We start from the raw sequence: 23,422 nt of genomic DNA, 5'->3' as shown, positions 1-23,422 counted from the left end.
ATGGAGAGGGACAGGTGCAGAGCCCCAAGGCAGGGCATCCCCAGAGCTCCACGATGGGACTGAAGTGAAGCAGGGAAAAGAAGGGGAAGCCAGGCTGCTCTCATCACAGGGTTGCTAAGGGCAAGGTCTCAATACCACGACTCCCTTATACATGCCTTTATCGGCTCTAGCTGTGCCCTGGCACAGGCCCCAGGCTGAAGGCTTACACTGGCGGTGGGAGTCTGCTGAGCCCTACACAGAGATCACTTTTCCCTTCAGAGGGCAGAACCTGTAGATTTGCTCCAGCTCCAAATTCTCCTCAGGTCAACTTAGACACAGGGTATTTTTAACCCCTGTTGGACAGACCCTGCCATGTTGTTCTCTCTCTTTTTTATATATATAAAAATTTATTTATTTATTTATTTTTGGCTGCACTGGGTCTTTGTTGCTGGGCGTGGGCTTTCTTTAGTTGTGGTGAGCCGGGCTACTCTTCGCTGAGGTGTGCAGGCTTCTCGTTGTGGTGGCTTCTCTTGTTGCAGAGCACGAGCTCTAGGCGTGCGGGCTTCAGTAGTTGTGGCACGCGGGCTCAGTAGTTACGGCTCGTGGGCTCAGTAGTTATGGCTCATGGGCTCTAGAGTGCAATCTCAGTAGTTATGGCACACGGGCTTAGCTGCTCCATGGCATGTGGGATCTTCCCAGACCAGGGCTTGAACCCGTGTCCTCTGCATTGGCAGGTGGATTCTCAACCACTTGCACCACCGGGGAAGCCCCTGTTCTGTCTGATTAGTCTCTTTCTGCTCCTGCAGGCTTTACACATTCCATGTGAGATGCCTAATTGGACATGTTTTAGAAACATGAAGCCAAGTGTCTATAGAGATGGGGACCTGGTGATGGATATATTTTTCCCCCTTTATTCCTTGGAACAGGAACCAGACAGATGCGGCTATCTTTTGCACTCAGACCAAAACAGCAAGTGACACCTAATGTGTAAGTTCGTGTGTGTGTGTGTGTGTGTGTGTGTGTTTGAGTGTGTGTGTGGGGGGTGGTGTTTAATCTCCTTGATAATTATGTAAAGTGTGCACAGAGATGGCAGAAATGCAGACGAGTGGATAATGAGGGTCTGTCTATTCTTTTTCCTTTTTCCCTCAGTACCTTCATGAGAGAAGAGAGAACTTAACAACTTTTACTGTCTATTCCATTAGTCTGATTACCCTGATCAGTACCTGGATGGCTTAGAATGAGTGAGACTGTTTGGACACCACACCCTCCTCCTGCCAGGACCCATAGATTAGGGCACAGAGGCATCCTGAAATGTTGACCCTCTTGGCCTGAAGTCAGCATCAGGAGCCAGGGGCTCAGTCTGGGTGTCCTGTGCCAACAAGGGCTTTGTGACATGAGCCTCCTGGAGACTCCATGGGTGTTTGAGATCTACTACCTTGAACAGAACATATGCCAGTAAATACCAGTAATTATATCCTATGGGCCATGAGGCATTCTGGTCCAAGATCTGGAAAGTCAAAAAAGAAAAGGAGATCATCTTTCAGAGGGACTTAATGCCCTTTTCTTTTATCCTGATTACTAACTTCTCCAGGTAACATGCAGAAACTGCATTGATGCTCTGTGCATACTTTGCAAGGGAGACTATGCTTCCAAGGCATTAAATTTACCACCATGCCCACGTCCTCAGAGGAGGGTTAGGCAACATGCAATTTGTTTCCATGGGGCGTCTCTATCCTTAGCGGTTACGTTTGTGGTTAACTCTGGTCATGTCAGCAGGTACCCTTGCCATGGAGAAAGGTGATAGCAGGGCTGCTGATCTTTGTAATGGAATTTCAGCTTTGTTTTCTCTCCTTTGTGTGAGGACTTCTGCCTGCCCAGTATGTATCCTTTCTAGCTGTTTCATCTCAAGTGTCCTTCCCTCTTTGTCTCTTTCTCTATCATTTCGCCAAAATATGGAATAAAATATTTTATGGCAATAATTTTGGGGATTTGAGTAGTACATCAGAGACAGTTGCCCCTAGATGACATGACTGGGCCATTTTCCCTAATGCTGCGCCCTCTGTTTAGGTGGCTTTGGAAGAACTACCAATACGTCCTGGCATTTCTCTTTGCCATTGAGGAAATCAATAAGGACTCCCATCTGCTCCCCAATCTGTCCTTGGGTTTCAACCTCTACAATGCCTTTCCCAGTGACCAGAGGACCTTGGAGAGTGCCCTGTTTGGGCTCTCTGGAGGAAATCAGACTCTGCCTAACTACAACTGCCAGAGACAGAGAAAATCTGTGGCCATTGTTACAGGAACCGCGTTGGCATTTTCAGCCGAGATTGGAACAGTTCTGGAGCTCTACAGAAGCCCACAGGTGAGTGGGGTTTTAATTCTAAGGAGAAAAGTTTGGATTTTCACCAGTACCATTTTCCTTCATCTGATCAAAAGGAAATGTAGAAGCTAGGTTTACATATCCCACGAAAAGTTTAAAATATAGCCTAGGGAATTCCTTGGGTTGTGAGATGATAAACTGTGACAGGAGGAGGAAGAGGGAAAGGGGTAGTACAGGGGATGCTGTGAGCCTCCATCCAGATTCCTGCCTAGGGCCATTGTTTCCATTGCCCAGCTGCTGGGAATATTGACTTCTGACAGCTGACAGCTGTGTGCTTCTTAGGAAATAGCCACAGCCAGGGGAACTGCCCCATTCCAGATTACACCTATCTCAGGGGACAGCTAGAGACCAATGACTGGCAGATGTGGGGGTACAAAGGCCTGGATATGTGGTCTCAATCTGGGACCACACTGAAGGATCTGCTGAGACTCAGTTATAACTATATTGAATTTATCCTCTCCTTCTGCCCAATCCAGCCTTCTCACATCCACACAGGTGCATCTTGGGATTATTCCCAATAAACTTTCTACACCCAAATGTCCATCTCAGTGACCCAATCTGAGGCAATCGGAATTCAGGAGGAGACATTACTGCCAAACAAGGTAACATTAGTTTAGGAGAATTCTATCCTGGAAGAATTATTTTTTAGAAAATCAGAGAGGGTAGGTGATTGAAGTCTTCAATAGAACATTAGTTGAACGGTGGTTGAGGGCGAGTGGACCCCAGTTTAGTTCGATAACAGCCACTATGGAAAACAGTATGATGGTCTCTCGAAAATTGCAGCAAAAAAATTAAAATGAAGTTTTCTCTCTCCTGAGAACAAGGAAAATAAAGGGAACAGTGAAGAGGCTAAAGAGGAAACATAACCTGGCCTGAAAGAGTTAATCGCTCCTAGTTTTATTTTAACTGTTACTAATCTGTAGTGTCTATAGTTAGATTTGTCCTTCACAAAGCTAACTTGTCACCCATAATCCTGTGTAATTTAGGTAATTTACATCCTGCACCTGGTATTTACTCTTTACTCTCCCTATAATCTCTGGTGCAAATCAACCCTTGTAGCTGTTTGCATTTCAGCAAGGAGGTCACAGACCGATAACCCAGAGATGAACGGACCCAACTACCAGGCTGTTGAACCCCATTACCAGGCCACCTGACACCAGCAGTGACTGTTTTAAAATATTGCAAGAATAAGAAGAATGCAAGACCTTCACCACTTTTCTCTTTATCACTTACCCTGGACTGTGAGTTCCACCTATAAGATCCCCTGTAACGGGCTTCCCGGGTGGCGCAGTGGTTGAGAGTCTGCCTGCCGATGGAGGGGACACGGGTCTGGGAGGATCCCACATGCCGCGGAGCGCCTGGGCCCGTGAGCCACAACTACCGAGCCTGCGCGTCTCGAGCCTGCGCTCCGCGACAAGAGAGGCCGCGATAGTGAGAGGCCCGCGCACCGTGATGAAGAGTGGCCCCCGCTTGCCGCAACTAGAGAAAGCCCTCGCACAGAAACGAAGACCCAACGCAGCCAAAAATAAATTAATTAATTAAAAAAAAAATTTTTTTTATTAAAAAAAAAAAGATCCCCTGTAATTCCCCAGGACAGGGGGACACAGTTCTTGAGGCGCTAGCCTACTGTGTCTTCCCTTTGCCTGGCAAAGAAAATAAAAAGCCTCTCTATTTCTTATCTTCCAAATCTCTGTCTCCGTATTTTTATTCGGCATCGGTGCACAGGGAGCCGAGATTTGGCATTACAGACTCATGACCCACGTTCATAGCAGCATTATGCACGATAGCCAAGAGGTGGAAGCAACTCAAGTGTCCATGGATGGATGAATGGAAAAACAAAACGAAGTATACACATATAACAAAATATTAATCAGCCTTTAAAAGGAAGGAAATTCTGACACACACTACCACATGGATGAACCTTGAAGATAATCTCCTTGATAAGATAGAAAAGAGTTTAGGAGATCGGATGCATAAGGATGTGAATGTACTTAACACTACTCAATTGTACACTAGAAAATGGCTAAAGTGGTAAATTTTTTTTAAATTTATTTTATTTATTTATGTATTGGCTGCATTGGGTCTTCATTGCTGCGCACGGGCTTTCTTTAGTTGCAGTGAGCAGGGGCTACTCTTCGTTGCGGTGCGCAGGCTTCTCATTGCGGTGGCTTCTCTTGTTGAGGAGCACGGGCTCTAGGCGCGCGGGCTTCAGTAGTTGTGGCACGGGGGCTCTAGAGCGCAGGCTCAGTAGTTATGGCGCACGGGCTGAGTTGCTCCGTGGCACGTGGGATCTTCCCAGACCAGGGCTTGAACCCGTGTCCCCTGCATTGGCAGGCAGATTCTTAACCACTGCGCCACCAGGGGAGTCCCTAACGTGGTAAATTTTATGTTATATTTATTTTATCATTAAACATTTCTTTTTTTTAACATCTTTATTGGAGCATAATTGCTTTACAATGGTATGTTAGTTTCTGCTTTATAACAAAGTGAATCAGCTATATGTTTACATATATCCCCATATCCCCTCCCTCTTGCATGTCCCTCCCACTCTCCCTATCCCACCCCTCTAGGTGGTCACAAAGCACCAGGCTGATCTCCCTGTGCTATGCAGCTGCTTCCCACTAGCTATCTATTTTACATTTCATAGTGTATATATGTCAATGCTACTATCTCACTTCGTCCCAGCTTACCCTTCCCCCTCCCTGTGTCCTCAAGTCCATTCTCTACGCCTGCGTCTTTATTCCTGTCCTGCCCCTAGGTTATTCAGAACCTTTTTTTTTTGTTTTTAGATTCCATATATATGTGTTAGCATATGGTATTTGTTTTTCTCTTTCTGACTTACTTCACTCTGTATGACAGACTCTAGGTCCATCCACCATACTACAAATAACTCAATTTCGTTTCTTTATATGGATGAGTAATATTCCACTGTATACATGTGCCACATCTTCTTTATCCATTCATCTGTTGATGGACACTTAGGCTGCTTCCATGTCCTGGCTATTGTGAATAGAGCTGCAATGAACATTGTGGTACATGACTCTTTTTGAATTATGGTTTTCTCAGGGTATATGCCCAGTAGTGGGATTGCTGGGTTAAACTTTTCTTTAAAATATTTTTTAAAGTGTGATTTCAATAAACCCTCTGAAGGATAAAGAAAAAAAAATTGATTACATAGTACTATGGCTCTTTTTATAAACATGAGGGGGGAAAACTCTTCCAGCCAAAATGCCTATTTTTATTCTTTAGTTTAAAAACACTTGAAAACAAAGGCTGTGCACCAAAATGTTAATTGGGGCACCTCTGAGCAGAGGCATCGAAAGATCAGAGGCAGAATCCTTAACTTTTTTCTTTATATAAGTTTTATGTGATGAAATTAGGGGTGGTTTCACCTTCTCAGACTATGTTTTTCTGCCTTTTTAGATTTACAACCTGAAACTGAAAACCAAGTTTGAAAACGATAAATAAGGTGCTGTCCTTTAGTATATTTCTCGTTGTTGTGAACAGTCCAAAAAACGGCTGGATACAAAATAAAGAACTCATACAACTTAATAACAAAAAACAAACAATTCAATTTAAAAATGGGAGCAGAGGAATTGAATAGACATTTTTCCAAAAAAGATATACAAGTGGCCAACAGGTATATGAAAATGTGCTCGACATTACTAATTATCAGGGAAATGCAAATCAAAGCCACGAGACATCACCTCATACCTGTTAGAATGACTAGCATCAAAGAGAGATAACAGGGACTTCCCTGGTGGCTCAGTGGTTAAGAATCCGCCTGCCAATGCAGGGAACATGGGTTCGAGCCCTGGTCCAGGAAGATCCCACATGCCGCGGAGCAACTAAGCCTGTACGCCACAACTACTGAGCCCACGTGCCACAACTACTGAAGCCCATGCACGTAGAGCCCATGCTCCGCAACAAGAGAAGCCACGGCAATGAGAAGCCCATACACCGCAACGAAGAGTAGCCCCCGCTAGCCACAACTAGAGAAAGCCCACACGCAGCAACGAAGACCCAGCACAGCCAAAAATTAATTAATTAATTTTTAAAAAAGAGATAACAAGCGTTGAGGATGTGGAGGAAAAAGAATCCTAGTTCTGTTGGTGGGAATGTAAATTTGTGTAGCCACTATGGAAGACAGTATGGCGGTTCCTCAAAAAATTAAAAATAGAACTACCATACGATCCAGTAATCCCACTCCTGAGTATATACCCAAAGAAAACAAAAACAATAATTTGAAAAGATACATGCACCCCAATGTTCATAGCAGCATTATTTACAATTGCCAAAGTATGGAAGCAACCTAAGCTTCCATCAACAGACGAATGGGTAAAGAAGACATGGCATGCATATATATATAATGGAATCCCACTAACCCATAAAAAAGAATGAAATTGTGCCATTTACAACAACGTAGATGGACCTGGAGGGTATTATGTTTAGTGACATAAGTCAGACCAAGACACATACTGTATGATATCACTTATATGTGGAATCTTAAAAATAAAACTAACTAGTGAATATAACAGAAAAGAAACAGACTCACAGACATAGAGAACAAACTAGTGGTTACCAGTGGGGAAAGGAAAGTGCAGAGGAACAAGATAGGGGCAGAGGATTAAGAGGTACAAACTGCTATGTATAAAATAGATAAGCTACAAGGATATTTTGTACAGCACAGGGAATATAGCCAATATTTTATAATAACTATAAATGGAGTATAATCTACAAAAATTTTGAATCACTATGTTGTACACCTGAAACTAATATAATATTATAAATCAACTATACCTCAATAAAAAGAAATAGGATTTAGAAGAGATATCTGCACCCCCATATTCATTGCAGCATTATTCACAATAGCCAAGGTATGGAAACAAACCTAAGTGTCCATCAACAGATGAATGGATAAAGAAGATGTGATATGTAGATATACAGAGAGATAGATAGATAAATATTATTCAGCCATGAAAAAAGAAGGAAATAACGCCATTTGTGACAACATAGATGGACTTTGAGGGCATTACGCTCAGTGAAATAAGTCAGAGACAGACAAATACTGTATGATCTCACTTATATGTGGAATCTAGAAAAGCCGAAGCCATAGAAACAGAGAGTATAATGGTGGTAACCAGGGGTTGGAGAGTGGGGGGAATGGGAAGATGTTGGTCAAAAGGTACAAACTTCAAGTTAGAAGATGAATAATTTCTGCAGATCTAATGTCCAACATGGTGATTACAGTTAACAATACTATATTATATACTTAAAAGTTGCTAAGAGAGTAGATCTTCAATGTTCTCACCACAAAAAAAGAAATGGTTATTATGTGAGGTAATGGAGGTGTTAACTAATGCTACAGTGGTATTCATTTTGCAATATATAAGTGTATCAAATCACCGCACTGTACACCTTAAACTTACCCAGTGTTATATGTCAATTACATCTCAATAAACCTGGAAGCAGGGGGACTGCCTGGACCCTCAATAAATAGCTGAGTAAATGCAAATTTCCAAAAACATGTATTAGATCACACAAAAAATAATTAATTTAATAAAAACTCAACATCACTCTTTGGTCAGGATAGTAAATCTCAACACAGCTGGGAAGTAAAGCCTCTCTCACTTTGATATCCCTGTGACTCATTCAGCACTAGTCTCGGTAATTTCTAGCACTCCACACAAATACACACACACAGATTTTTATTTGTTTGTTTTAACTAACAGGTCATACCTATCACCACAAAAACAGTTTTCGAAGCAACTCCTGATCCACTATGGAGCCTGCTGTCCTTTGTCGAAAGTGTCTTCCTCTCAAATGCATCCCCCTTTTATCTACCCTGAAATCCCCCTTTTGTATTCCATGGACACCCCCTTCCACCAAGAGGAAGCAGATAAAGTCCCTGGAGTGAAGGCAGACACCTCCTACCACCACCAGGTGGTAGAGAGAGGGAGGAGAAATCAAGGAAGACTTCCAGGAGGCAGTGGTGTCCTGCTGATATTTGAAGAGCAAATTCCTGCCCTGCAGGAATGGAATGGGAAGGCTGCTCTGGGAAGCAGGAAGAGCAGAAGTGTCAAAGAATCTAGTATAGGGGTGTCTGTGCCTCTCCTTGCCCCCCACCCCGGGCTGGCTTCTGTTTCCTCTGGGAAACCAGAAAGCCACTCTAAAGCCAACTACTTTCTAATTAATATTTGAAGGATTAATACTTTAATATTCTAAGGAGGCCTGTGACCAGCTCTCAGATACCACACTATAAATAACTTAAAGACAAGGCACCAAGAGAAGGATTCCTGGGTCTTACCGGGTTCTGGATCAGGGAACTGGGTCAGAGGTCCCTCTTTGGGAGCCTTCTATCCTGCTCCTTCTCCAGATTTGGCACTGGGGGTGGGAGGGGGGCAGAGGGGAATCCAGATTAAATACTCTGGGAGCTTTCTGGAGCAAGGAAGGGCCCACCCTTACACCCCACCACCCCACTCCTGCATTGTGAGCGGCAAAATGATGTCATAGACCAGCGGCCCGGCCCCCTCTCCCTCCCTCCGCCTGTGCTTGCCCCAGGCCTGGCCTCAGCCTTTTCTCTCCACACCCCCCTCACCCCAGAGGAAAGTGGTCTGCCTTGCCAAGCAACCCACGCGACCACTTAACAGCCATGGATCCAAATCGGGGCAACCCCCCGGGGCCCCAGACCTCCCCAGAGGCCCCCAAGCCTAGCCTGAACCCCTGCTCAATCCTGGCGAACAATACCATGCCGCAGGAACCCCCCAGCATGGTGGGCGACAGGTTGCCCCCAAAGACCCGGGCGGTGGTCATCGACATGGGCACAGGCACCTGTAAGGTGGGCTTCGCGGGGCAGGCCCGGCCCACCTACACCGTGGCCACCGTCGTCGGCTGCCAGCCCAAGAAGCCGACCACCACCGGGCCGCCGGTGCTGGAGACGTTCATCGGCGAAGCAGCCCGCACTCGCCCCGAGCTGATGCGGGTGCAGCCCATGCGGAACGGCATCGTGGTAGACTGGGACGCAGCCGAGCTGATCTGGCGCCACGTGCTGGAACACGACCTCCGCGTGACCCCCCGGGACCACCCGCTGCTGTTCTCCGATCCGCCCTTCAGCCCCACCACCAACCGCGAGAAGCTGGTGGAGGTGGTTTTCGAGTCGCTGGGCTCCCCCGCCATGTACGTGGCTTCCCAGTCAGTGCTCTCCGCCTACGCGCACGGGCGGGTCAGCGCGCTGGTGGTGGACGCGGGCCATGCGGTCACCTACACGGTGCCCGTCTTCCAGGGCTACAACCTGCCTCACGCCACACAGCGCCTGGACCTGGCGGGCACCCACCTGACCGCCTTCCTGGCGGAGATGCTGCTGGGCTCCGGCTTGCCCCTGGGGCAGCAGGACCTGGACACGGTGGAGAACATCAAGCGCCGCTACTGCTATGTGGCCTCCGACTTCCTAAAGGCACAGGCCCGGCCCGAGGGGGAATGCCGCCAGACCTTGAAGCTGCCTGACGGGCGGACGGTCACGCTGGGCAAAGAGCTGTTCCGGTGCCCTGAGCTGCTGTTCAGCCCCCCCGAGATCCCGGGGCTGTCGCCCGTGGGCGTCCCCACCATGGCGAAAGAGAGCCTTCAGAAGGTGCCGCTGGAGGTGCGGACCGACGTGGCCCAGAACGTGCTGCTCTGCGGGGGTTCTTCACTCTTCGCCGGGTTTGAGGGTCGCTTCCGCGCTGAGCTGCTGCGCGCTCTGCCCCCAGAGGCCCACGTGGTAGTGGCGGCCCAGCCCACCAGGAGTTTCTCCGTGTGGATCGGCGGCTCCATCCTCGCCTCGCTGCGCGCCTTCAAGTTCTGCTGGGTCCTGCGGGAGCATTACGAAGAGCAGGGGCCCCACGTCGTGTACCGCAAATGCTGCTGACCCGGGGCAGGGGCGGGTGTGGACGCTGCGGGGATGGGGGGAGTTACGGGCAGTAAAGTTTCTGCTACCCAGCCGGCTCCGTCCTGCCTTCCCCCGGGGCCTGGCCCGGTCCACTGCTGGACCCACCCAGATGCACCTGGTTCTGACCCCACAGACCCACCCGCCCTGGTGGGCCACCTTCCAAGACATCCCTGGTTCTGCCCTGCCTTGACTCACCTCCCAGGAGCCATCCCCTGAGACACCCCAGTTCTGACTCCCTGACCCTCCGTCCCCCACGATCAACCCCCCTACACACACACACACACACACACACACCCCACCATGTGCTAACCCTGTCAAACCCATCTCCCACAATCCTAGTCTCCCACCACACTCAGGTTGGGATCCCCTTCCCAAGCCCACTCCAAAGATATCCCTGGTTCTCAGCACCCCAAATCCACCCACTCTTTGGTTTCCGGGGTCTGATTATCCAAACTTCTCTGACACCCTGATGTTCTGAACATCCCCCCACAAGTGCTGCATCCCCACACCACCACAAAGATCCAAATTCTGACCCTCAAGGGTCTCCCCTACAACGGCACACTAAAGGATCCCCCAGTGTTCAAAGTCCATCCCCCAAGTTCCACCCTCCTCCAAAGCTCTGACCTCCCCACATGATTTGTTTCCCCAAACTCCTTCCATCCAGAAGCTCCCACAACCCATCCCCCATCTTTACCCCCAAAGAACACCAAGTTCTGAGACCCCCAAAGCCCCCAGGATGGCCCCCTCTGCTCTCAGCCCACACCCCCTTGCTCTGTAACTCCCCCAGAAATACTCCCACGCGGTTTCTCAGTGCATCTCCTGACCCCGTTCCTCAGCCTCTGGAATGTCCTCCCAGGAAGGCTAGGGCCCCCAGGACCATCGCGTGATGACCCCAGTAATGTACCTGTGTCCTGAATCCCCCAACTCCCTCCCCAAAGACATTTTCCCAGGGTTGCCCTCTGGTGAACCCCAGGACACCCCACCCTGGTGTTCTCAGACTCCCGGAACTCACCCCCAGGACCAGCCACAAGGTCCCATCCCATTAGTTGAGACACCAACGGCCAGTGACATTCACAAGGACTGCCCAATACAATGTGACCCTGAGGCAGATACCCCAGGTGGGGGGTCCCCCTGGACACTGGCTCCCTCCTGCCAACCGCACACAAGTCTCCAGGGCCAGTCGTCCTGGGCTGTCCATCCCCACCACCTTCCGTTCCACTAGTGTTTCATTCCAAGTTCACCCCATCTCCCCAGACCTCTCTCGGCGTATTCCTACTATGCCACCCCACGGGCTTTCTCTGGGACCTGCCCTGAGGATGTCCTGTGAAGCCTCTACTACCCCACCTGCAGGGTGGAGGGGCTGGACATTCTCCCCGCAGGGTGGCCTCAGTCCCCTCTCCCTGCTCTGCCCTTATCCTCAGCCACCGAGGCCCCTGCTGGAGGCAGGGCCCTTTGCCTTTATGCCGTCTAGCCCAGTCCAATTAATGTCAGGACCCCTGGCCAGCAGCCTGGACATATCCTCCCAATGTAGCAACAAAATAAGCCTGAGCTGCCAGAGCTTATCCACGTTCACGCTGGGTCCAAGGGATCATTCATTCATGCATTCATTCAACCAGTCAACGCTTATTGAGCTTCACTCACAGGCTATCTTTGTCTCTCCCTGAGTCTTTCTGTGTGTCTCTTTGTTTTTGGTTTTTATTTGCTCACTTGATGTGTTTTTCTCTCCGACTCACCTGCCAGCACTAGTTCTTATGCAGGAATTTTCCAGACTGGAAACTCCTATATTCATGGATCCTGTGAACCCACCCCACTTATCTCCCGCATCTGCCATCAGGCAATGGGAGGGAGTGAAGGCCCTGGTCATCCCCACCCACCCTGTACCTCTCTGCCCTGGACAGTGGCTCCAGCCCCCTCACAGGCCAGTGGGTGGTCCTCAGCTGAGAGGACAGCCTCACAGATAGGCTCAGATCCCCATATCACAAACATGCAAGGTTGGACCCCCTCCCTTGCCTTCCCTCCTGCAGGCAGCCTCAACCTGTAGAATCAGCAAGAACTCCCAGGAGGTTATGAAGTGGTGAGGGGAACTTCTCATTCTTCCCACCAGGGGGCAGCACCTCCAAGCACAAGGCCTTAAGGGCAGAGCCGAATTTAGAACCACGATGGCTGCAGCAAACCTGGCATCCCAGACCCACCCCAAACCATGATGTCAGGGCACTGCCAGCCACACACACACAGAGAAGGGATGTGGGACAGGCTGAGTCTCAGAAACCACAGGAAGTGAGGAGGATGCAGAAACCCCTGCCACCTTTGGGCTGCTGGGAAACCCAAAGGACACTCATTTAGACCAGACTAAGTTTCCACCAGCTCCAAACCTTCCCTGGGATAGAGGTTTCCTCCACAACCCTCTGGAAATGTGCCCTCCCATTTGCACACTCCCAGGGATGGGGAGCTCACTACTTCAAGTCTGTGTTAGAAATCTCAACTCATGGACTTCCCTGGGGACGCAGTGGTTAAGAATCTGCCTGCCAATGCAGGCGACACGGGTTCGATCTCTGGTCCAGGAAGATCCCACATGCCTTGGAGCAACTAAGCCCGTGCACCACAACTACTGAGCCCGCGCACCTAGAGCCCATGTTCCGCAACAAAAGAAGCCACAGCAATGAGAAGCCCACGCACCACAATGAAGAGTAGCCCACAAAAATTAATTAATTAATTAAAAAAAAAAAAATCTCAAGTCATCCCAGGAGTCTTAGGTAAACCTCTGCAGTCTGCTTGCGAACCCCCATCCAGAGCACTGAGAGCACCAGAGACCCTGAGCCCCCCACTCAGGCCCACACGCACCCCTGGACTCTACTCTCTCCCAAACTCAACATCCTCAACTTTTTCCATTTCTGGCTTTAAGTCATTCACGCATCCATTCCACAAACGTTCATTGGCCACCCACTACATGCCCGGCACCGTGCTCAAATCTAAGGAAACTGCAGTGAACAAGAAACGGGGTCTCAGCCTCCCAGACCCTCCTCGGAAGGTCTGACCAGGTCACTTCTTCCATCAACTTCCAACTGCCTGATATCTGGTCCACACACTGACCCACAAGTCCTTTCCTTCTTATGGCCTCAAAAACACCCACTTCCTTCCCACCCCAGCCCAGGCCTCTTCATTTCTCACCTGGAGGATCGTGGGAGCCTCCTCCCTGGTGCCCTGGTCACCTCTCTCACCCTCTGGAAGGTCCTTGCAGAGGATTTCTGCAAAGCATAACTTAGAACCCTCTGGTGGAAAACAAAACCCAAGTTCTTATGATAGCTCTGAATCCTCTGCCAACCTCTCCAGACTTCTCCTTGGCTTTCCCTCCCACCACCTTCACCCCCAACACACCAGTTGCCTTTCTGTTCCTCAAACATACTGTTACGGGCTGCATGTGTCCCCCCCCCCCCCAGAATTCCTATGCTGGAGATTGGGGTTTTAAAGAGATAATTAAGTTAAGATGAAGCCATTAGAGCGGGCCCTAATCCAATATGACGAGCGTCCTTATAAAAAGGGGAAATTACGACAACACACACAGAGGGAAGACCATGTGAGGACACAACAAGAAGACAACCATCTACAAGCCGCGGAGAGAGGCCTCAGAAGAAACCAGCCCTGCCAACACCGTGATCTTGAATTTCTGGCCTCCAGAATTGTGAGAAAATAAATGTCTGTTGTATAAGCCACCTAGTCTGTAATCTATTTTGTTATGGCAACCCCAGTAGACTAAGAGTGATTTTACCAAGTGTGGTTCGGAAGGTAGTTATAATGCCAGCTACAACCATGTGGCCAATTACAGAAATGAAGGCTGTAACTGTCATGAGTATTTCTCTCTTGTTTTGTTATGAATATGTGTGTATAGTACATATATACACACATATGTATGTATGTATATGTATATGTATATATATATATATATATAAACAAAATATCTTTGTTTTCTTCCCTCTTTTATCTCCATATCATGTAACATAAGATGTATTGACTTTATAGCATAGTATTTAAATATTGTTCACTTTACATCATAGTATTTAAATTAGGGTATCAAAGAGAAGGGTAAACGTAACTCAATTACTTTATCTCCTCACCCTGAACAATGTTAAGACAAATGACCATTCAAAAAATAAATTAAATAAATTATAAATAATTTTTAAAAGACAAATGACAAATGGAGTAAACTATAGTTCATAACACAAAGGGACAGTGTCCATAATATATAAAGAGTTCTTGGAAACAATCAATAAGAAAAAATATTACAATAATCCATGGAAAAGTTAACAAAGGATATGAACTTTGAGCTCACAGAGGAAGAAACACAAATGGTTCTTAGTCACAAGAGAAGATTCTCAATCTCATAAGGGAAATGAACATTAAAACTACACTGCAAGACCATGTTTAACCTATCAGATTGGCAGAGATCAAAAGGTTTGATAACTCCCCAGGTTGGTGAGGCTCTGGGGAAACTGGCACTCTCTGATTCTGATGATGAAGAAGGAAACTGGTACAAACCCTTATGCAGAACAAATGGTAATATCTACCTAAATGACAAATGCACACACCTTTCAAGCCAGCTATCACACTTCCAGGAATTTCTCTTTCAGATACACTCACTTGTATGTGAAATGACATCAATGCAGTTATCCACTGCACACTGCAGCACTTTATTGTGGCAAAACATAGGAAAAAAACATTATGTGTTGCCAACGTTATGTGACCATCCATGGGAACTGGTTACATAAATGTCATTCAAACATAGAGGAATACTACACAGCCCTTAAAAAGGAACCAGCAAGCTCTGTTCACTGACATGGAGTGCAAGCCAACATATATTTTAAGTGAAAAAAAAAGAAGGCCCAGAATGGTATGTTACCATTTATGTAAAAAAAAAAAAAAAAAAGGATTAAAGGGATATGTAGATATTTGCTTAGAAATGCCTAGAATATCTCTAGATGATCTCACAAGAAATCTGAGTGGTGGTTGCTGCTAGACCAGATTTTCTCAAGTTTTATTTCATTATTACGCTTTAAGGAACAATCATTTTTAGACATTTTTTTTCTTAATTGCCCCGTACAAAAGTTTAACACAACAGAGCTACCATGTATCTACACTATATCTATACATATATAGTCTGTGTATACCTGTGCTTTATACATAAACAGATTTTTTTGCACACACCCCCAAACCAATTTTCACTTCTTTGGAGACAATATCACCTCCACTGAGGATTGATGCTCTTGGGGAGGTGACCAGGGAGCCTTTGCAAAGTGGGAAGGAGACTGCCCACTGCCTTCCCTTGTGAAGTACAGTAAGTCCCCTACATACAGACAAGTTCCGTTCCAAGAGCACATTCGTAAGTCAAATTCGTCTGTAAGTCCAACAAAGTTAGCCTAAGTACCCAACTAACACAATCGGCTATATAGTACCGTACTGTAAAAGGTTTATAATACTTTTCACACAAATAATACATAAAAAACAAACAAACACAAAAAATAAAGGAAACATTTTTCATCTTACAGTATAGTACCTTGAAAAGTACAATAGGACCAGCTACATCACCACTACATTTACGCTTGCTTCCGGACATCCTGGGCTTGAAATAAAGATACAGTACTGTACAGTAAAGTACACAAAAGCACAACCACTTGTAGAGGATGCACACACATGACAATGTACGCCAGACACATGAACTAACTTACGTGATTGGACATGAGAACGCACGTTTGCATCTTTGAAAGTTCCTTCGTACGTAAGGGACTTACTGTATTAAAATTGTGAAACATGTAAATATGTTTTGGGGGGGTGAAGTAGAAAAGGACAGCTTTATTGCTTTGCCAGGCGAAGGGGGCCACAGGGGGCTAATGCCCTCAAAACTGTGTGTCCCTGTGAATATATATTTTTTTAATATGGAGATTTATTTTAGGTTCCTCTGGTGTCCACCCAGGTAGCTCTGTTTTCTTTCTCTCTCCCTAGCTGTGATCCTCTGATTTCTTTGATTCTTTGTCAATGGATGGTATCTCCCGCCTTGGCCTTGAGTTTCGGGAGGGCAGAGGCCCCATGTGTATCACGTACCCAGCGCACAGTCATGCCCATTAAACGTTTGTTGAAAGACTAAACGAATAAGCTATGACTTTGGCTGAGCTAAGAGGAATCCTCCTACATAGGGACCCCCCTTCCTCTCTTCCTCCTGACGCTGGAGTCATAGAGACCAGGGTCCTCGCGTCATCTCTTCACATGCTGTACGACCTTGGACAAGTGACCAGACCTCTCTGAGTCTCACTCAACGCACCTGTAAAGTGAGGGTGACATCAGTGCTCACTGCAGGGAGGCTTTATAAGGATTAAGTCAGATCACACAGGTGCTCTGGGAAGTATGGAAGGATACATGTCAAACTGCCCTTGTCTTTGGGGCTGTGAGGAGGGACAGGGGAGCTTTTGCATTTACTCTGTATATTAATGCATTGTTTGAATGTTTTACAATGCAAATGCCTCCATAGAAATAATTCTTTCAAACCATTTTGAGTAATGCATAAAATGGACTTAACACACTCGGTACACAGCAAGTGCTTAATACACGGTGATGAGGCTGCCATTTCAACTAGAGTGTGCCAAAGACAAAGTCCATGTCATCCAGCCAGCCCACTGGCCACCAAGAGTCTGGAGACCCTCCCCCAAGAGTTTGACCAGAGAGAGAATCCACCAAGTCACCTTAATCCAGACTGCCTGTCCTTTGGGGGACCCAGCAGAGGAAGTCTTTGGAGGAGATGAGGTCATCCCACCAGGTAAATCACAGACCAGTTGGAGATTAAGGTGGGGTGAAGATTGCACGGCCAAAAAGTACAGCATCAGAGCTTGGCTTCCTTTTAAAATTTGACAGCCTGTTTATCATGGAATTTTTTGCATTAATTTTTATTTTTTTACATATCGCATTGATGCCAGGAGCTGGGGGTAGGGAGGAGGGCAGAGTGATGCCTGCGGGTATAGGGTTTCTTTCTGGGGTGATGAAACTGTTCTGGAGTAGACAGGGGTGATGGTTACACAACCCTGTGAATGTACTAACTACCTCGGAACTGTACACTTTCAAAGGGTGAGTTGTACGGTATGGCAGATAATCTCGATTAAAAGCATTGCCCTGAAATATTCTTTACTTTATAAGCCCTAGAGATCTAACGCACAGTATAGTGAATATAGATAACAATATTGTATTATCATCATCAGATTTGCTGAGACTGGAACTTAATTATTCCGACCACTAAAGACAAATGATAATAATGGACCGCGACAGAGGTGTAACTATCACTACAGTGGCAATCGTGTTACAATATATAAATGTATCAAATTAGCATGTTGTACACCTTAAAGTTACACAATGTTATATGCGAAATATACACACACACACACACACCCTTACCCCAGCTATCACCTGGGGCCTCTTGAATCTTTGTATGGACAGATGAGGCTGCCAGATGTGGGGAAGAAAGGTGGAGGAGGGGGTACTGGGCAGGGTGACAGGGTTCAAGATCAGGGGCTAATGGATTTTCCAGGAACCCCACTCACAGTTGACCAAGCCACCAAGCAATGGGTGGAAAAGCCCAGCCCACCTGGTTGGCAGTTACCCCTCAGGGGGCAAGTCAGCTCCAGGGCCTCACTATCTTCCACCCCCTTCTCACCAGTCCATGCTTTCCCCAACCTAGGTTGCCACCCCCTTCCTCACAATGGGCACCCAGTATCCCTTCCTTCTCCTCCATTCTGCCTGCCCCCCCCTTAGAAACCCATGAATCTCTTTTGCAAGAAGCAAATGTGATCACACTCCTCTCCTGCTCAATATCCCTCCATGGCTCCCTATGGCCCTAGGGCTAAATAATTTTCCCAGAACCCCAATGAAGCCTGGACCAAAGCCCTGTTAACCCCCCACGGCTCCCCATTGCGTTCTGTATTCCATTCCCAAATGCTTCTTTCATTCCCTGGAACTCAGCACTTTCCCTCCCGCCTCAGAGCCTTTGCACAAGCTGTTCCCTCCACCTGGAACACTTTCCTTTCTCCTGTCTTTCCCTAGTTAATGCCTATATCCCTGCTTCAAATCTCAGCTCTGGGAAGCCCTTTATGACTGCCCAGGTGGGTCAGATCCACCAGCACCAGGCATCAGTCCAATCTAACATTTATCAGGATTGTACATTATGTCTGTGCATGTGACTCAGCCCAGGTCAGCCTCCCCCAGTGAACTGTGACTTCTGGGAGGTCTGGAAACTGGCACATAGTAGGTCCTCAACCAACACTTACTTGACAGTTTGATTGCTTTCTGCCCAGTGGAAGGAACAGATAATAAACACAAAAAGAAATAAGAATTTTAGATGGTAAAAATACACAATACTATATATTAAATAGATAACTAATAAGAACCTACTGTATAGCACAAGGAACTCTACTCAATATTCTGTAGAGTATATTTTTCAGATTCTTTTCCCACCTATATGGGAAAAGAATCTGAAAAAAGGTGGATATATGTATATGTATAACTGATTCACTTAGCTGTACACCTGAAACTAACACAACATTGTAAATCAACTATACTCCAATAAAAACAATATGCCCTGAAGAAAATTAAACAGTGATATGATGGGTGATCAGACAGGACCCAAGAAGATGAGGGAGGAGCATTCCAGGCCGAGGGAACTGCAAGGGTAAAGTCCTGGAGGCAGGACCCACTTGGTGTGTTTGGAGAACACAGTGGAGTGAGTGGGGGGAAAAAGGGAGGGGGTGAGGGCAGGTCGTGCAGGTCCCTGTGGGCCACGACAATATTAAACTTTACCCAAGCTCTGTGATCTTGGAAAACGGTGAAGATTAAGAATCCCCCCTCCTCACCCTTCATGTTCCAGGAAACTGCTTACTATAAGGAACCACCCTCTCATATGACTTAGATGAGTCTCACAGATGCCTACTCTTTTATATCTCAACTTGACTGGGCCACAGGGAGCCCAGATATTTGGTCAAACATTATTTTGGGTGTGTCTGTGAGGGTGTTTGTAGATGAGTTAACATTTAAATCAGTAGACTGAGTAAAGCAGATTGCCCTCCCTGATGTGGGTGGGCCTCGCCCAATCAGTTGAAGGCTGACTAGAACAGAAAACTGACCGTCCTCCTACTAAGAGAGAATTCCACCTGCCTGACAGCCCTGACGGGCTCATCTGTTTTCTGGGCTTTGGACTTGAACTGAACAATCAGTTCTTCCCGAGTCTTGAACCTGTAGCTCTTGGGGCTTGCCAGCCTCCATAATCACATAAGCCAACTCCTTATAATAAATATATATGCCAGGCTATAGACATATATCTAGATCAATAGACAGATCTACAGATAGATATCAATATAGATAGATGGATATCTAGATAGATAATCTAAATAGATAGATGAATATAGATATCTATATATAGTATAGATATTTGATGTATAGATATTATGGATATATAGAATGTATAAATATATAAATGTATAGACATGTATATTCAATAGATATCTATATTAAGATATAGATAGATCTCTATATATCTCTAAGATCTATAGATATCTATATTACGTAATCTATATATCTATAGCTATGTAGGTATAGATGATAGATACATACATACATACATACATACATACATACATATTGATATATATGGCAGATACAGAGAGAGACAGAACTGCAGATGGATGGATGGATAGATAGATAGATAGATAGATCCATTCTATTGGTTCTATCTCTGAATAATCCCAGAACAGATTTCCTTGTGTACGTATGACAAGGCCAAATGCAAACCCTCCAAAATTCCCATTCTTTGCCTCATAAGTTGTTAGCTGAACTGCATGTCCCCACTGACCAATTAGAAAAGCTTGCTAACCAAACTTTGGTTAAGCTTCTCTCCTTCCTTTGGGCCCCTAAACTTAGACCCCTCCCTCACGCAAGCCAGCAGACAACCCCTCCTGAGAACAAGATGGCCCCAAAGTAAACCATCCTCTGATCTGCTATCTCATCCTGCCATCCTCTCATCCACTCCCCCACACCTGGTCCTCTCTGGCTTGTTCATTCCGCTTTATGAAAAGAAAACCCTCTCGCCTCACCCTTGGGAGGCTTGCAGACCTCACAGTCAGAGCGTTCTCCCCGGGGCATAGTCCCTTTCCTCTCCCCTTGCGATAATCCTTTTGAATAAAGGCTCTCCTTACTAAGTCCAGATTTGTTTTTTATTGACAGCTGCAGGAAGGACTTTGGGTTTTTCTTTTTCGTAGGAGCAATAGAACAGGGACCATGGTGCCGTCGGGGCAACCAAGCGGATCCAGGGAAGCCGTGAAGATGCTCAAGCCGTAGGTCAAGCTGAGAAGTGGGTGGATTTAAGCTGCATTTTAGAGGGCGAGTGGACAGAAGCATGAGAATTAGAGGCAGGTCTCTGAAGGTCCCCAAGCCTCCTGCATGATATAGTCCAAAAGTTTCATTGTTTGCGGCAAGAACAGCCCAGGAAGATGGCTCAGCATCGGGAGAGGATAGATAAGCTTGGGGCAGGGTGGGGTACAAGGTGAGGGTCCCCACGAAGATCATTCATCAGGAAGGCTTAGAGCCGCAGAGCATCAGAACCCGACAAGGGAACCTGAGGCCACCTAGCGTGCCCCTGGCAGAGCCGGGATTCGAACCCAGGTTCCCTGTTTCCCGGATTCAGCTGGTCTCGCTGATCTCCCCTATTTCCTGAGGATCTGAAATTTGAATGATTCCTGGGTTTGGCTAGGGGGACAGGAGTGTGGACATGCTGGGTAGGGGAACAGCAGAGGTAGCGGTGTGGAAGCCTCGGGAAAGCAAGGTGCAGGAAGTAGAGAATAATAACCGCTAGCAAGTATCTGCCCTTCCTACCTACCAGACGCTGCTGCGCTAACCACCCAGGGCGCGTTACCTCCTCCTCTTCTCCCTCTGAGGTTAGAACTATTATTATCTCCACTCTACAGAAGAGGAAACTGAGGCCCAGGGAGGGGATGCGAAGGCCCCAGAAGCCGTGCAGAGCGCTCTCCCCTGGGTCTGGGGACCGGGGCTACGAGTGGGTGGTTCCTAGTCTTCCCCTCTTCGCTTCCAGCCGCACGCCCAGGCCCCAAGACAGGAAGACGGTGGCCAGGACAGCCCTGTTAGAGGGCGGGGGAGGGGCCGGGCCAAACCGCGGACAGGATTTCTCAGAATTTACAGTATGATGGGGGGAGGGGAGGTTGGGGGTGCCCCCAGAACCTGCGGAGCCACAGGCGGAGAGGGGGCGGGAGAGAGTGGGCGGCAAGGGGGCCCAGCTCGCGCCTTATGCGAGGGGGCTCCGCTCTCCTCCATCCCCCCACCTCTTTGAGCCTCAGCCCCCGCGAGAGGGCTTAGGGGGCCACATATGCAGAGACTCGAGGGGCTCCCTGCACACCAGGCTCTAGCATATGTGTGCAAGTGTGTGCTTCATGTCCCCACAGAGACCCTAGCACACACATGTGCATGCATTTGTCACGTCACACGTGCACACCCAGGCCAGAGTGTGTGTGTGTGTGCGCGCACGCGCGCGCGAGTCAACTCAGGCAGACCCAGGCGTTTCACCCCCAGTCACCCAGGCACACCACAAAGTGGGGGGCTGGTGGAGTTCCCCTGAGGCAGGAGATAGATGGGTCCCAGGCTGGGCAGCTGGAGTTTGTCCCCTGTGGACAGATACTCCAAGATAGCAGGAGCCAGAGAGGAGGCTGGGCCCTGCCCAGATAAAAGACAGAGACCACATATTTCTCAGTCTTGAGGTCAAGGAGACCTTCCTGACTGTACATGTGCAGAAAGGCTCCTTGCAGGTCAAAAAGGGACTGATGTCAACCTACCCATAGGCCTCTTCGCTAGAATCCATCTTGGCTAAGAGATGTGCTCTCACACATGGGAGGACCCTGAGATAAACCAAATTCGGACTCAGCACCAGGCAAAGCAAGAGGATTGGCCAAAGGAAACCCGGAAGAAAAGCCCCATATGAGTGATTCAAACTACCATGAGGGCGCGACTCTTTCTCTGGGTCCGCCCACGTGTCTATCCACACGTACTCTTTTTCTTCCTAATAAACACTTTACTTGTCTCACCACTTTCTGTCCCTTTGTGGAAATTTACTTCTACAGCGCTGAGAGGCCAGGGCCATGTCACCGGCCGCTGGTCCCTGGTGGTCTCGTGGTTAGGATTCAGCCCTCTTACTGCCTCGGCCTGACTTCAATCTCTGGCCGGGGGACCGAAGTCCTGCTTCAAGCCGCTGCAGGCCAAAGCCACCCTAGATCAGCCCCTCCCCCATCTCCCTGAGGGCAGTGTGTCCAGGCTGGGACCCGACAGGGGGCCGTGTCCTTCCACATCCCCTCTGCACTCTGTGCCCAGTTCCCTGGTCAATCTCTTCTTTTCCATCTCTCGAGGGCCCATCTGTCCTCTGTGCGTGGCAGACTCAATGGCATTTTTTTTTAATTGAGGTGAAAATTAACATTTTGTGTGTGTGTCAGGATTATTCCATTTTATTCTTTTTTGTTAACATCTTTATTGGAGTACAATTGCTTTACAATGGTGTGTTAGTTTCTGCTTTATAACAAAGTGAATCAGCTATACGTATACATATATCCCCATATCCCCTCCCTCTTGCATCTCCCTCCCACCCTCCCTATCCCACCGCTCTAGGTGGTGAAAATTAACATTTTAAAGTGAACAATTCAGGGGTATTTAGTGCATTCACAAGGTTATGCAACCACCACCTCTCTTTAGTTCCAAAACATTTTCATCTCCCCAAAAGGAATCCCTTTGCCCATTAAGCAGTCATTCCTGACTCCCCCCAGCCCCTGGCAACCAGCCACCAACCTGCTTTCTGTCTCTGTGGATTTGTCTATTTTGAATATTTCGTATAAATGGAATCATACAACACGTGGCCTTTGGTGACTGGCTTCTCTCACTCATGTTTTCCAGATCTCGGTTCAAATGTCACCTCCTCTGAGGGACCTTCCCTGACCTCTCCCCCACCACCAAATGCCTCAGCCCACAGCCCTCAGCGGCATCTGACATAACCCTGGCCGTCTATTTGTTCACTCAAAGGCTGTCCCTCTCCTCAAAGACACAGGCTCCAAAGGGCAAGGATT

At 47.5% G+C, this 23,422-nt stretch overlaps 1 protein-coding gene across 1 annotated transcript; it reads left to right on the top strand.

Annotated features, from left to right (window-relative positions):
- Positions 1-9,001: 9,001 nt before the first annotated feature.
- On the top strand, positions 9,002-10,259 carry ACTL9 (actin like 9; the record flags this gene model as incomplete). Its single annotated transcript, XM_082456945.1, has 1 exon — positions 9,002-10,259. Exon 1 carries the CDS (start codon positions 9,009-9,011, stop codon positions 10,257-10,259), a length of 1,251 nt encoding a protein of 416 aa, XP_082313071.1. The 5' UTR covers positions 9,002-9,008.
- Positions 10,260-23,422: the final 13,163 nt, after the last annotated feature.

This window comes from Balaenoptera physalus (genome assembly GCF_965194825.1).
Source record: "Balaenoptera physalus genome assembly, chromosome: 3".
Classification (NCBI taxonomy): Eukaryota; Metazoa; Chordata; class Mammalia; order Artiodactyla; family Balaenopteridae; genus Balaenoptera; species Balaenoptera physalus.
This window is presented reverse-complemented; position numbering and strand designations above follow the sequence as displayed.